Source organism: Neoarius graeffei, chromosome 11 (genome assembly GCF_027579695.1).
Source record: "Neoarius graeffei isolate fNeoGra1 chromosome 11, fNeoGra1.pri, whole genome shotgun sequence".
In the NCBI taxonomy this organism is placed as follows: Eukaryota; Metazoa; Chordata; class Actinopteri; order Siluriformes; family Ariidae; genus Neoarius; species Neoarius graeffei.
This window is the reverse complement of record NC_083579.1, coordinates 29,798,593-29,814,369: the sequence shown is the minus strand read 5'-3', so window position 1 is coordinate 29,814,369 and position 15,777 is coordinate 29,798,593. Positions and strand designations below refer to the sequence as shown.

General features: G+C 45.3%; 2 protein-coding genes across 2 annotated transcripts in view; one reads left to right on the top strand and one right to left on the bottom strand.

Annotated features, from left to right (window-relative positions):
• Positions 1–5,093, bottom strand: part of vrk1 (VRK serine/threonine kinase 1) — a 69,406-nt gene extending 64,313 nt beyond the window's left edge. The window contains exon 1 of the mRNA XM_060933703.1: positions 5,006–5,093. The gene's annotated coding sequence lies outside the window, so the exon portion shown is untranslated. The remainder of the gene's footprint in view (positions 1–5,005) is intronic.
• Positions 1,747–4,168, top strand: LOC132893638 (zinc finger BED domain-containing protein 4-like). The gene is made up of 2 exons (XM_060932785.1): positions 1,747–3,065; positions 3,267–4,168. Exons 1-2 carry the CDS (start codon positions 1,747–1,749, stop codon positions 3,778–3,780), a joined length of 1,833 nt encoding a protein of 610 aa, XP_060788768.1. The 3' UTR covers positions 3,781–4,168.
• Positions 5,094–15,777: the final 10,684 nt, after the last annotated feature.

The window sequence follows — 15,777 nt, the reverse complement described above, 5'->3', positions numbered from 1 at the left end:
TCGCAGATAGCTTTTGGCAGACAGTTGTAATTTATGGTTGAGCGGGGAGTAATAGGTGTGTGTGATGTTATTCACCGCCACAAAGCAAGGGGGCGCGAAGTCGCTAGGAGTAGTTGGTGGGTGTGGTTAGTGGAGTGTTTATCCTCCGGTTACTTATAATGACTAGAACTGGAGTCGTATAGATGTACGTACTTCCTCGATCAACCGCTCTTCGTGCTGCTCCATCTTGGCTCGTGTTTTTAAAAATGGCGGTCGTGAAAACAAACCAAACCGGGAAAGTAGGGAAGCGGAAGTGCGTGTACAGCGGATGTAGAGTGGACCAATCAGAGCCCTCTCGTCTGCGATGCTGTCTGCGAGGCTTCTGCGGTGGTCACAATTTTTGGGAGGTGCGCGCAGAGCGTCTACGAAGGTGGGGGGGCTACGCAGACGCTGTCTGCGACACCATCTGCGAGGACTGCGTCGTCAGCATAAATTGGCCTTAAGGGCCTCTGCATGCTCTTGTGACAAGGCTTTCGCAGACGGTTGTAATTTATCGTTGAGCGGGGAGTAATAGGCGTGCGCGATGTTATTCACCGCCACAACGCAAGGGGGTGCGAAGTCGCGAAATCGCTAGTAGTAATTGGTGGGTGTGGTTAGTGGAGTGTTTATCCTCCGGTTACTTATAATGACTAGAACTGGAGTCGTATAGATGTACGTACTTCCTCGATCAACCGCTCTTCGTGCTGCTCCATCTTCGCTCGTGTTTTTAAAAATGGCGGTCGTGAAAACAAACCAAACCGGGAAAGTAGGGAAGCGGAAGTGCGTTAGCCTGGCTAACGCGACTTCAAAGCTCTCCGAGCTATTCGTCTGGCAAAGATATTAAGCCCAACCGTTTCCCAGAGCCCGTGGTTGACCCGCCTCCCTGAAATGCCTCAGTTTGCTACTGGTCGAAGCCAGAAAAGGCTGTGACAAAGCTTAAACCAATCACATCACTCTTTCCTCTGACGTATGTGACGCGACGGGGCTAACTGGTAGATTAAACTCTTACCGAAGCCGGTCGGGATCAAGGCGAAAACGTCCTTCCTTTCAATAAATACCTCCAGGGCTGCTCTTTGCTCCGTTTTCAATGAGAACTTCCCGTTGAATGCTTTCAATACAGCATCTATGCGTAATAGATGCGGAAGCGTGAATGAAGCGCTTCCGGCATAGATTCTGTAAACAATCTATGGCTTCCGGTCGCAGTTCTACTACGTCAGTGCCTTGAACACGCCTCTACCCAGGGCCGTTGGAGATGCTCAAAGTTGATTGGTTCCCGATTTTTCGGGAGCTTGGAAGAGCTGTAGATAGCTTGCCTGGCCAGACTAAGCTCGCAACAGGCCCTCGTGTTGCGTCACGCTTAGGATGGGCAGGCCCAGGCTAGAAGTGCGTGTACAGCGGATGCAGAGTGGACCAATCAGAGCCCTCGTCTGCGGCGCTGTCTGCGAGGCTTCTGCGGTGGTCACAATTTTTGGGAGGTGTGCGCAGAGCGTCTGCGAAGGTGGGGGGGCTACGCAGACACTATCTGCGACGCTATCTGCGAGGACTGCGTTGTCTAGAGATGCACCGGTCAATCGGCCGCCGATCAAAAAGGCCGGTTTTCTATCCAATCGGCCCAATCGGTGACCGGCCGGTCACTGTCGTCATTTCCGGTTTTTGGCCGGTCACGCTGACACGCATGCGCAGCAGCTCAACGCGGACGGCTCAAAACTGAACCAAAACAAAACAAAGATGTCGTTGATCTGGACATATTTTACCGTGTGCCAGGACGAACCGAAACAGGCTGTGTGTAATGCTTGTAAGTCTAAAGTAAGCCGTGGAGGATCAACGCCTAAGACTTATGGAACAACCAACTTAAGACGCCACTTGGAAAAGAAACACCCATGCTTGTTTAGCAAGTATAAAGAAGACACGGCTGCTAGTGCTAAGACTAAGAGGGATGTACCTGAGTCACAGCAACAACACCCCACCGTCGCCCCTATGTTCGACACGAGTGTTGAGAAGTCTAATGCCACCACTCGAAAAATAATGGAGTACATGGCACTGGACGACCAGCCGTTCAGCGTAGTGCAGGATAAAGGCTTCGTCAACCTGATTAAACACCTGAGTCCACGGTACAAATTACCAAGTAGGCGATACTTTTCTGATACAGCGCTGCCAGAGTTGTTTGAGAAGGTTTCAAGCCATATACGCAAGCTACTCAACGCCACCAAATCTCCGATCAGTTTCACGACGGACATTTGGACTTCTAACGTGAGCTTAATGTCAATGTTGAGTCTGACCGCTCAATGGCTGGATGATGAATTTGAGCTACATCAAGTCCTGCTATACTGTGAAGAATGCCCTGGTTCCCACACTGCGGACAATTTACGAGCCAAATTTGAAAAAATGATGGCAGAGTGGAACATCGACAAGAAGAGGGTTCATGTCGTGTTGCGTGACAACGCTCGGAATATGACCAAGGCACTGGATGACTGCAACTTCGCCAGTCTCCCGTGCATGGCACATACACTCCAGCTAGCGGTGAATGAGGGACTGCAATCTCAACGCGCAATCACCGACGCCGTGGCAACAGGCAGGAGAATAGTCACGCACTTCAAACACTCACCGCTAGCCTACTCGAAACTCCACGTTATCCAGGAGGAGTTGGGTCAACCCAAGAAACGCTTGCAACAAGACGTTCCGACACGTTGGAACAGCACGTTTTACATGTTGCAGTCGCTGTTGGAACAAAAACGCGCCTTGAGCTTATACGCAACAGAACACGAGCTGCCGACAATATTCACCACACACCAGTGGGAGTTAATTGAGAATGTGTTGAGCATCCTTCAACCTTTTGAGGAACTCACAAAGACAATTAGCTCCTCGTCAGCCACCGCCTCGTCCGTCATCCCTGAAATCACTGCACTGAAGCGCCTTTTGGGGAGAGCAGCAGACACCGACCGTGGTGTGGGCACTGCCAAGGCCACGCTGTTGGAAGCGGTCCAGAGACGGTTTGCAGACATCGAGAAGAATCCACTGTACCTTGTGGCCACTGCTATGGATCCTAGGCAAGTAACAACTTACTACTAAGGATGTTTATTAGCCCAGTAGAAAATAATAGAAAGCCTTTATTTGTCAAAACATATTTTTTGTTGCCATTTTAATGCCTGCTTATGTACAGTAGCCTATGTACAGAGTGCACAATATTTATGTTTATGTCTGGCTGATGTGTCTGTGTAATATAAAAATCCTTTTGTCTGTTGATACAGATACAAAACTTGCTACTTCTCAGCAGAAACAAAAAATGAAGTGAAAAGGGTACTTCTGAACATGCTGGACAGAGTGGACACCAGTGCCATCAGACCCACACCTGATCAGCCTCCTGAGGAACCTGCCATCGCACCTCCAACCAAAAGGGCAAGCCTACTGCTTTCTGTGCATGATGAGATACTGATGGAGAATGCTAGCAATGAGGAGGAACACCTGCTAGGCCGCCCTGCATCTGTTCAGTTACAGCGTTACCTCTCAGAGCTGCCCATCAAGAGATCTGAGGATGAAACTGTAAATGATGTACTAAAATACTGGCGTGAAAACAAAACACACTACCCTGCACTTGCCCCGCTTGCCCAAGCATACCTCTCTGCTCCATGCACAAGCATTGATAGTGAGCGCTTGTTTAGCTTGGCTAGTAATGTCCTTGATGAGAAAAGAAACAGGCTTTCTGGGGAGAAGGCAGAAATGCTGCTGTTTGTGAAGAAGAACCTGCCATTGATGGTTGAGTGATTGCACTGGGGGTGGGACAGAGCACTTTGTTCACAACTTAAAGCTACCTGTTAATTTCAATGTTATTTTTTTATTTAGAGATGTCAAGAGAGGTCAAATGCAAATGTTAAAAATGTTATGAGAACCAGTTTCAATTGACAAGAGCATGTGGTGCACTTTATTTTTTTTATCCTAGGCCTATATTAAATCCTGCACTTATTATGTGAAAAGAAATAAAAGGCCTAAAATGTGATTTACTTAGAGAACCAGTTTTCAAGTGTGCATGGTGCACTTTATCTTTTGTTTGTCTTAATATTTTAGTTTTTTTCCTATATTGACCTGTAAACTGGACTGAATGTTATGGTCAGTGTTCTAAATAAATCTGCTCAGGGGGCACTGTTGAAACTCACTATATCTTATTTTTGATGTTTTATTCTCAAGCCAAGTAAACATGGTGTCTATTGTATGATTATAATGATTTCTTAGATAGAAAATCGGTATCGGTAAAACCGGTTTTGGCAGGTCAGACCCCCTCAAAAACCGGAAATCGGTATCGGCCAAGAATTTTGCAATCGGTGCATCTCTAGCGTTGTCAGCATAAATTGGCCTTTAGTGATTTATATAATGTGATCAACCGGTTGAACTAAATAAGGTTTTATCTCAATATATAATAAAAGAGTGTTAATACACGCATGCAACAGCTACTGAATAGTTACTCTATGAAAACATTTCAGCCCATTGAGCTACCAAAAAATATGCATATTGGCACCCCAATGTATATATTTATCATTTTTATAACTATTTTAAACTGCAGCACCATTGCTGTCATCAAAAAAAGCAGCAAAACGAAATCACGCGAAATCTCGCGATAGCAATTTGTAACCTATAGAAACGCAACGGTCGTTTCGTTTTCCTTCTTCATGCGCATTCAAGTTCCGGCACCTCAACTCAAACCAACATTTCTTTCATTGAAAGGATAAACAATTATATTAAATATATTCATTTAAAATAGATTTTAAATTATGTTAAAATATGCACAGATGCGGTAATTTATTGCGCCGGTCGCTTCGGGTTAGCTCACTAAGGCTACGCTGCTATGCTAACGTAGCTAACAACTTGAGTTTTAGTTCCTGGCCTTTAAAATAAGCCACGCCTCACCTCGTATTTTAAACAAACTTACAGAACAAAATGTGTATAAACATGGTGTTAAAAATTTATCCATAAACAACTCCAAACTCTCACAAACCTGCACACAGTAGCAACTCCCGAATGGAAATAAACGCAATAGCTCAGCAGCTCCAAACTTCCCGCACAACTCTCAGGGCGGAAGTAAGACGATGAACCTAATTGGTCAACACGGGAATACGCAACTTCCTGTTTGTCGCAATGCGGACCGGGATTAGTAGTTTTTATAAACTATCCTCCTCTTTAGTCATGTACATTGTTCAACATGAGTGTATTATGACTCATCTCATCTCATCATCTCTAGCCGCTTTATCCTGTTCTACAGGGTCGCAGGCAAGCTGGAGCTTATCCCAGCTGACTACGGGCGAAAGGCGGGGTACACCCTGGACAAGTCGCCAGGTCATCACAGGGCTGACACAGACACAGACAACCATTCACACTCACATTCACACCTACAGTCAATTTAGAGTCACCAGTTAACCTAACCTGCATGTCTTTGGACTGTGGGGGAAACCGGAGCACCCGGAGGAAACCCACGTGGACACGGGGAGAACATGCAAACTCCGCACAGAAAGGCCCTCGCCGGCCACGGGGCTCGAACCCGGACCTTCTTGCTGTGAGGCGACAGCGCTAACCACTACACCACCATGCCACCCCGTATTATGACTCATCTCATCTCATCATCTCTAGCCGCTTTATCCTGTTCTACAGGGTAGCAGGCAAGCTGGAGCCTATCCCAGCTGACTACAGGTGGGGTACACCCTGGACAAGTCGCCAGGTCATCACAGGGCTGACACATAGACACAGACAACCATTCACACTCACATTCACACCTACGGTCAATTTAGAGTCACCAGTTAACCTAACCTGCATGTCTTTGGACTGTGGGGGAAACCGGAGCACCCGGAGGAAACCCACGTGGACACGGGGAGAACATGCAAACTCCGCACAGAAAGGCCCTCGCCGGCCACGGGGCTCGAACCCGGACCTTCTTGCTGTGAGGCGACAGCGCTAACCACTACACCACCGTGCCGCCTGTATTATGACTCATTTTGTCATATTTAATTTGATATGGACAATTCTTACTATTTTATTTTTCAGACACTACAGACATGCATTGGACCTAAATATGGTTTCAAGTTGTCTTTTTTATGTTTGTGTACAACCCCAATTCCAAAAAAGTTGGGACGCTGTGTAAACTGTAAATAAAAATGGAACGTGAATATTTGCAAATCACTGAACGCTATATTTAATTAAAAATAGTACAAAGACAATATATCAAATGTTATCTCATCTCATTATCTCTAGCCGCTTTATCCTTCTACAGGGTCACAGGCAAGCTGGAGCCTATCCCAGCTGACTACAGGCGAAAGGCGGGGTACACCCTGGACAAGTCGCCAGGTCATCACAGGGCTGACACATAGACACAGACAACCATTCACACCTACGGTCAATTTAGAGTCACCAGTTAACCTAACCTGCATGTCTTTGGGGGAAACCGGAGCACCCGGAGGAAACCCACGCGGACACGGGGAGAACATGCAAACTCCGCACAGAAAGGCCCTCGCCGGCCCCGGGGCTCGAACCCAGGACCTTCTTGCTGTGAGGCGACAGCGCTAACCACTACACCACCGTGCCGCCCTATATCAAATGTTGAAACTGAGAAATTTTTTTTTTAAATATGTGCTCATTTTGAATTTGATGTCAGCAACATGTTTCATAAAAGTTGGGACAGGGGCAACAAAAGACTGAAAAAGTTGTGTCATGTTAAAAAAAACTAATTTGGTTAATTGGCAGCAGTTCAGTAACATGATTGGGTATAAAAAGAGCATCCCAGAGAGGCTGAGTCTCTCAGAACTAAAGATGGGGAGGGGTTCACTGCTCTGTGAAAGACTATGTGGGCAAACTGCAACAATTTAAGAATAACGTTCCTCAATGTAAAATTGCAAAGAATTTGGGGATCACATCATCTATGGTACATAATATCAATAAAAGATTCAGAAAATCTCGAGAAATCTCTGTATGCAAGAGACAAGGCTGAAAACTGACATTGGATGCCTGTGATCTTCAGACCCTCAGGTGATACTGCATTAAAAGCAGACACGTGTCTGTAGTGGAAATCACTGTATGGGCTCAGGAACACTTCAGAAAACCATCATCTGTGAAAACAGTTCATTACTGCATTGACAAATTCAAGTTAAAAACATTGGATAAACAATATTCAGAAACACCACCACCTTCTCACTGAAAAGTGTGCAAAATAAAACAGCTCACATGTTCTGAAGCCTGCTTCCCATTCATCTGTTTTCCAAAGTCTGAGAAGTTACAATATCATTCAGTATTAATGATGCCTTCACAGATGTACAAGCTACCCATGTCATGTGCACTTATCCATCCATCCATACATACAGTGGTGCTTGAAAGTTTGTGAACCCTTTAGAATTTTCTATATTTCTGCATAAATATGACCTAAAACATCATCAGATTTTCACACAAGTCCTAAAAGTAGATAAAGAGAACCCAGTTAAACAAATGAGACAAAAATATTATACTTGGTCATTTATTTATTGAGGAAAATTATCCAATATTACATATCTGTGAGTGGCAAAAGTATGTGAACCTTTGCTTTCAGTATCTGGTGTGACCCCCTTGTGCAGCAATAACTGCAGCTAAACATTTCCAGTAACTGTTGATCAGTCCTGCACACTGGCTTGGAGGAATTTTAGCCCATTCCTCCATACAGAACAGCTTCAACTCTGGGATGTTGGTGGGTTTCCTCACATGAACTGGTCGCTTCAGGTCCTTCCACAACATTTTGATTGGATTAAGGTCAGGACTTTGACTTGGACATTCCAAAACATTAGTTTTATTCTTCTTTAACCATTCTTTGGTAGAACAACTTGTGTGCTTAGGGTTGTTGTCTTGCTGCATGACCCACCTTCTCTTGAGATTCAGTTCATGGACAGATGTCCTGACATTTTCCTTTAGAATTCGCTGGTATAATTTAGATTCCATTGTTTCATCAATGACAGCAAGCCATCCTGGCCCAGATGCAGCAAAACAGGCCCAAACCATGATACTACCACCACCATGTTTCACAGATGGGATAAGGTTCTTATGCTGGAATGCAGTGTTTTCCTTTCTCCAAACATAACACTTCTCATTTACAACATAAAGTTCTATTTTGGCCTCATCCATCCACAAAACATTTTTCTAATACCCTTCTGGCTTGTCCACATGATCTTTAGCAAACTGCAGACGAGCAGCAATGTTCTTTTTGGAGAGCAGTGGCTTTCTCCTTGCAACCCTGCCATGCACACCATTATTGTTCAGTGTTCTCCTGATGGTGGACTCATGATCATTAACATTACCCAATGTGAGAGAGGCCTTCAGTTGCTTAGAAGTTACCCTGGGGTCCTTTGTGACCTCGCCAACTATTACACACCTTGCTCTTGGAGTGATCTTTGTTGGTCGACCACTCCTGGGGAGGGTAACAATGGTCTTGAATTTCTTCCATTTGTACACAATCTGTCTGACTGTGGATTGGTGGAGTCCAAACTCTTTAGAGATGGGTTTGTAACCTTTTCCAGCCTGATGAGCATCAACAACACTTTTTCTGAGGTCCTCAGAAATCTCTTTTCTTCATGCCATGATACACTTCCACAAACATGTGTTGTAAAGATCAGGCTTTGATAGATCCCTGTTCTTTAAATAAAACAGGGTGCCCACTCACACCTGATTGTCATCCCATTGATTGAAAGCACCTGAGTCTAATGCCGCTTTTCCACTACAAACGCGGCTGAGCCGTGCCGAGTCGAGCTGAGTCGAGCTGAGCGGGGCTGTTGGAGTTGCATTTCGACTACAACCGCGCTGAACCGTGCTGGCTGGAAGTGGGTGGACACATTGGGTGGAGTTAGCGAAAGTGGGTGGACGTCACGTGATGTCGTTAAGCAGCGCAAACAGTGACATCAGTGACAGTGGCGGAACAAGTCAGAGCCGGGCCGGGGGCGGGGCAAATGACCGGGCCCTTTATTAAAGCTTATCATAACATCATTTTAGGCTACAAAATGTCCGCAACTGCGGTGTTTACCAATTTCAACACTACCGGGTGCAACTATGTTATTTAGTACATCAAGTCCTTCAAACGAACATGTAACTCAGAAACAAAAAACATTAGGATACTGTACATGGCTCATAATAAAACAGCAATAGCCTATACTGCGCACATTATTTGAAGGGCATACGAATGAGCGCTCAGAGGTTGCAACGGTGACAGGAAGAGTCAGAAATAAAAGGAGGGCGGTGCAAACCTCACTGAATGCACTGTGTTTACCAATTTCAACACTACGGGGTGCAACTATGTTATTTTGTACATTAAGTCCTTCAAACGAACATGTAACTCAGAAACAAAAAAACATTAGGCGACATACTGTACATGGCTCATAATAAAACATCAATAGCCTATACTGCGCGCATTATTTGAAGGGCATACGACGAGCCTTGCGCTCCGCGAACTCGTCCACGATGCTCTGTATGTCACTGATTCAGTGAGCTTTTAAGCGGTAGTCTCACGACCCGGATAGTAAACAATAAACATGGAGGACATGGAGTCGTTAGTGTTGCTGGTCTTGGTGCTGTGGCTTGTTGTCACCGACAACGCCAACAGATACTGGCAAGAGCGTATAGATGAGGCGAGGCGCATAAGGCTTCAGAAATTCTCGTAATTCATAATTATTCTCCTTCCGGGTTTGCGGTGTTTACAGATCCCAGCGCGCTCGCGGGGCGTGTGTGGGCATGTGAGGACACGCCTCCTCACCAATCAGTGCACAGGGGAGTGTCTGCTCACGCCCCCAACCTCAGTCGGCACGGTTTGGCTCGCTTCAGCCCCACTCCAAAACGGTGCGAGTTTTAGGGGCTAAGCAGGGCTGAAATGAGCTGAGTCGTGCTGGTTTTTGGTAGTCGAAACGCGAGCCGTGTCGGGCTGAAGTGAGCTGAAGCGAGCTGAAGTGAGCTGAAAAAGGGTAGTGGAAAAGGGCCATAATTTCACCTTCAAATTAACTGGTAATCCTAGAGGTTCACTTACTTTTGCCACTCATAGATATGTAATATTGGATCATTTTCCTCAATAAATAAATGACCAAGTATGATATTTTTGTCTCATTTGTTTAACTGGGTTCTGTTTATCTACTTTTAGGACTTGTGTGAAAATCTGATCATGTTTTAGGTCATATTTATGCAGAAATATAGAAAATTCTAAAGGGTTCACAAACTTTCAAGCACCACTGTACATACATTATCTGTAGCCGCTTATCCTATACAGGGTCGCAGTCAAGCTGGAGCCTATCCCAGCTGACTACAGGCGAGAGGCGGGGTTTTATCCCAGGTGGTGGAGGGGGAGGTGCATCCGGTGTTGTACGTCAGCCGCAAGCTGTCCATGCGAGAGTCAAAGTACAGCACCATAGAAAAGGAATGTCTGGCCATCACTCTCCACTACTACCTGCTAGGATGCCCATTCAGTGGATCCACTGGAGCAGGGCATGGTCGGAACAGAGGGTGAATGGGCATCCTAGCAGGTAGTAGCAGAGAGTGAGGACCACCCACCTGATGGCCAGATATTCCTTTTCTATGTTGCTGTACTTCAACTCTTGCATGGAGAGCTTGTGGCTGATGTACAGCACCGGACGCACCTCCCCCTCCACCACCTGGGACAAAATGGCCGCCAGCCCTCTGTCCAATGAGTTGGTCTGTAAAACAAAAGGGAGAGAAAAGTCAGGAGAATGCAACAGTGAGCCCCCACACAAAACTGCTTTTACCTGAGCAAAAGCCCGTTTGTATGGTTCCATCCCCTGGACTGGATCTGGCACCCCCTTTTTAGTGAGGTGAGTCCACAGGCTGGTGACATCCGAAAGTTAAGCATGAACTGCCTATAATAGCCAGCCAGCCCCAGGAACTGCCTCACCCCCTTTTTGGTCTTATTTTACGGGCAGGCCGCAATCATTGCAGTCTTATCCATTTGGGGACACACCTGCCCATGAATAGAAGCCCAGATACTGTACTTCCACCCATCCAATTGCACACTTCTTCAGGTTTGCTATGAGCCCAGCGCACCTCAGCGACCTCAGAACCACCCTCAGATCTTGTAGGTGCCACTCCCAATTATTACTATAAATGATTATATCATCTAAGTACGCTGCCACATACGCATTGTGGGGACGGAGAATTCGGTCCATGAGACGCTGAAACATCGCCAGAGCACCAAACAACCTGAAAAGAAGGGTGACAAATTGGTGTAAGCCAAATGGAGTGGAAAAGGCCGTTTTCTCATGGGATAATGGAATCAAGGGGATCTGCCAATATCCCTTTGTCAAATTCAGTGTCGAGTAAAAGCGAGCCATGCCTAACTGATTAAGCAGTTCATCAATCTAGGGCATGGGATATGCATCAAATTTAGACAAGGCGTTGACTTTTCTATAGTCCACACAGAACCGGACCAACCCATCGATCTTGGGAACCAAGACCACTGGGCTGCTCCAGTTGTTGTGCAACTCCTCAATTACTCCCATCTTAAAGCAGATATGCAGAACCATGGCCTCACTTTTAGTTTATAAATGCCTTGAGACCTCAGGAATGGCACAGGAATAGTTTTAAGCATTAACAATAAATCTAATATATTAATTTTTATGATTAAAGTGATTCATATAGGTAGCGGTCTGAGTGAATGACCTTGACATCTGTGACATCACAGCAGGAGGTCTATCGGTCTCATCGCCATTTCCGCTATACTAAAACACAGAGCTGACTGCAATTCCAATCCTCCATTTTAAGCTAATTTATTGCCATGCCATGTAGATGTGTTTCTGGCCGGTGCAGCAACATGACAGAAGGTGGATTTATGTTGCATTCATGGCCCAAGAATGTTCAAACTGCAAAGATTTAGATGCGTTTTGTGAGAAGTTCACGGACACATTGGGCGCCTACAAAGTGGTCTCTCTTCTGCTCTGCACATTTTACTAAAGACTTGTAAGAGACCGCTGATCTGTTGAGGAGCGTTGGCTATAAGCCCATTTTGAAAGAGGGTACAGTACCAACAATTAAAAGAAAAGAAAACTACAAGAAAAGGAAAGTATTGATTGATTGATTGATTGATTGATTGATTGATTGATTGATTGATTGATTGATTGATTGATTGATTTTTTAAAAGAAAAGCAAGTTCAGTTGCACCAGTTCTCGCTGAGTGTGAGCCAAGGGTTGTTGGTAAAACCCGGGACAGAACGGGATGTGACATATTATCGCTCGGGCAGTGACCTCCCAGCGGTTGTTGCTAAAACTGGTGACATCCCATCCCGTCCCAGGCTTTAGTAATTGCCTGAGCCGAGCAGTAATGGTGGAGTACTCAGTATGGAGAAAATGGAGAATGAGTGCAACTACCGTTGCCAGAGCCACAAGAACCTTCTCTCTCCGTGGTTTCATGAGATTGAGGTGGTAAATTTGACGTGTTGCCCCATCTGGCTGTTTGACCTCATAGTTGACATCCCCAATTTGCCATGTGACCTTAAAGGGCCCTTGCCACTTGGCAAGCAATTTTGAACTTGAGGTGGGCAGTAAAATGAGGACTTTATCTCCCGGTGCAAATTCCCTTAGCCGTGCCCCTCTGTTGTACAGGTGAGATTGACATTCTTGGACCTGGAGCAAATTCTACTGGGTTATGTGACTCAGTGCATGGAGTTTTGCTCTCAGGTCAAGAACATGTTGAATTTCATTTTTACAGTGGTGCTTGAAAGTTTGTGAACCCTTTAGAATTTTCTATATTTCTGCATAAGTATGACCGAAAACATCAGCAGATTTTCATACAAGTCCTTAAAGTAGACAAAGAGAACCCAGTTAAACAAATGAGACAAAAATATTATACTTGGTCATTTATTTATTGAGGAAAATTATCCAATATTACATATCTGTGAGTGGCAAAAGTATGTGAACCTTTGCTTTCAGTATCTGGTGTGACCCTCTTGTGCAGCAATAACTGAAACTAAACGTTTCCGGCAACTGTTGATCAGTCCTGCACACTGGCTTGGAGGAATTTTAGCCCATTCTGCCATACAGAACAGCTTCAACTCTGGGATGTTGGTGGGTTTCCTCACATGAATTGCTCGCTTCAGGTCCTTCCACAACATTTCGATTGGATTAAGGTCAGGACTTTGACTTGGCCATTCCAAAACATTAACTTTATTCTTCTTTAACCATTCTTGGTAGGACGACTTGTGTGCTTAGGGTTGTTGTCTTGCTGCATGACCCACCTTCTCTTGAGATTCAGTTCATGGACACATGTCCTGACAGTTTCCTTTAGAATTCGCTGATATAATTCAGAATTCATTGTTCCATCAATGATGGCAAGCCATCCTGGCCCAGATGCAGCAAAACAGGCTCAAACCATGATACTACCACCACCATGTTTCCCAGATGGGATAAGGTTCTTATGCTGGAATGCAGTGTTTTCCTTTCTCCAAACATAACACTTGTCATTTAAACCAAAAAGTTCTATTTTGGTCTCATCTGTCCACAAAACATTTTTCCAGTAGCCTTCTGGCTTATCCACGTGATCTTTAGCAAACTGCAAATAAGCAGCAATGTTCTTTTTGGAGAGCAGTGGCTTTCTCCTTGCAAGCCTGCCATGCACACCATTGTTGTTCAGTGTTCTGATGGTGGACTCATGAACATGAACATTAGCCAATGTGAGAGAGGCCTTCAGTTACTTAGAAGTTACCCTGGAGTCCTTTGTGACCTCACCGACTATCACATGCCTTTCTCTTGGAGTGATCTTTGTTGGTCGACCACTCCTGGGGAGGGTAACAATGGTCTTGAATTTCCTCCATTTGTACACAATCTGTCTGACTGTAGATTGGTGGAGTCCAAACTCTTTAGAGATGGCTTTGTAACCTTTTCCAGCCTGATGAGCATCAACAACACTTTTTCTGAGGTCCTCAGAAATCTCCTTTGTTCGTGTCATGATACACTTCCACAAACATGTTGTGAAGATCAGACTTTGATAGATCCCTGTTCTTTAAATAAACCAGGGTGCCCACTTAGGCCCAATCCCAATTCTAATTTCTACCCCTACCCCTCCGCCTTCCCCTCCTCCTTACCCTTGGCCCTTCCCCTTGAAACTGAGCTACAAGGGATAGGGCTTGAAATTCAACCCTTACGTATTGGGATAGCCCTTCAACAATCGCATACGTCATCGCGTACCTCTGTCAGCGTTTACGTTAGCAAAACGCGACCAAATGCGTCATTGGCTGCGACCAGCCGCTACAGTCAGAGCCAGAACCAGAAATCTCTGCTGGCAGGGTGTGATTTGTTAACTAACACCACTGAATGGGATATCGCTTCGTGCACCACATCCGACAGAATGAGGTGTCAGAACACTCATGTAAACAATAAAAGCGAGAATAACAGAACAAAACGTACGCAGTAAAGCAACCGAAAACAATACTCACTCCCAAAGCTTTTTAGCAGCAGCTTGGATTTCAGAAATCGCTGCTCATTCTCAGCTCGAAAGCGAATCAAGCGGCGTGTTTCCTCTGGATAACAACTTAAAACACGTAAATAATGGAGAAAATACATTTATGACAATCTTTCGCCGCGGGAACCGCCATCTTTCTGAAATCCGCATGAAATCTCGCTGAAATCCGCATGGCATTGTGGGAAATCACTCAAACCCCTTCGTTCGGAGTCAGCTCCAGGAAAATCTCCGTTTGGAGGGGTACAGAAGCCCTCCCCCTTCCCCTACCCCTCCGTGTTAACTGGGATTGGGATACCCCTACCCCTTCACGTGAACGCGCAAAATGGAGGGGAAGGGCTAAGGGGTTGGTCCAAGGGGTGAAATGGGATTCGGCCTTACACCTGATTGTCATCCCACTGATTGAAAACACCTGACTCTAATTTCACCTTCAAATTAACTGCTAGTCCTAGAGGTTCACATACTTTTGCCACTCACAGATATTTAATATTGGATCATTTTTCCCAATAAATAAATGACCAAGTATAATATTTCTGTCTCATTTGTTTAACTGGGTTCTGTTTATCTACTTTTAGGACTTGTGTGAAAATCTGATGTTGTTTTAGGCCATATTTATGCAGAAATATAGAAAATTCTAAAGGGTTCACAAACTTTCAAGCACCACTCTACTTTGAGAAGGCCCCTCTTCCCAGTTTTCTTTAATTATGTCTAAGACACCATGGGGCTTGTGCCCATACAGCAATTCAAAAGGGGAAAACCCAGTGCAGGCTTGTGGGACCTCACGCACTGCAAACAACGGAGGGTCGAGCCACCTGTTCCAATTTTTAGCATCCCCGTGAATGAACTTATGAATCATGTTCTTAAGTGTTTGGTTAAATCGTTCGACCAGCCCATCCATTTGTGGATCATAAACACTAGTCTGAATCAATTTAATCCCCAATGATTTGTATAATTCGCACAGTGTGCATGACATAAACGTAGTGTCTTGATCAGTCAGGATTTCTTTCGGAATACCGACTTGGGAGATAATGCAGAAGAGCGCTTCCACAACACTGCATGCTGAGATATTGCAGAGAGGCACCGCTTCTGGGTATCACATTGCATAATCCACAATGACTAATACAAAGCGATACCCGTGTGCAGATCGATCTAATGGCCCAATGAGATCCATTCCAATTCTTTTGAAGGGGATCTCCATCAGTGGCAATGGGCGCAATGGCGCATTTGGTGTGGCCGATGGATTTACCTGATGGCGTTCCTGACATGCCACACACCACCTGCGGACATCGGTGCAACTCCCTAGCCAATAGAAGTGGGCC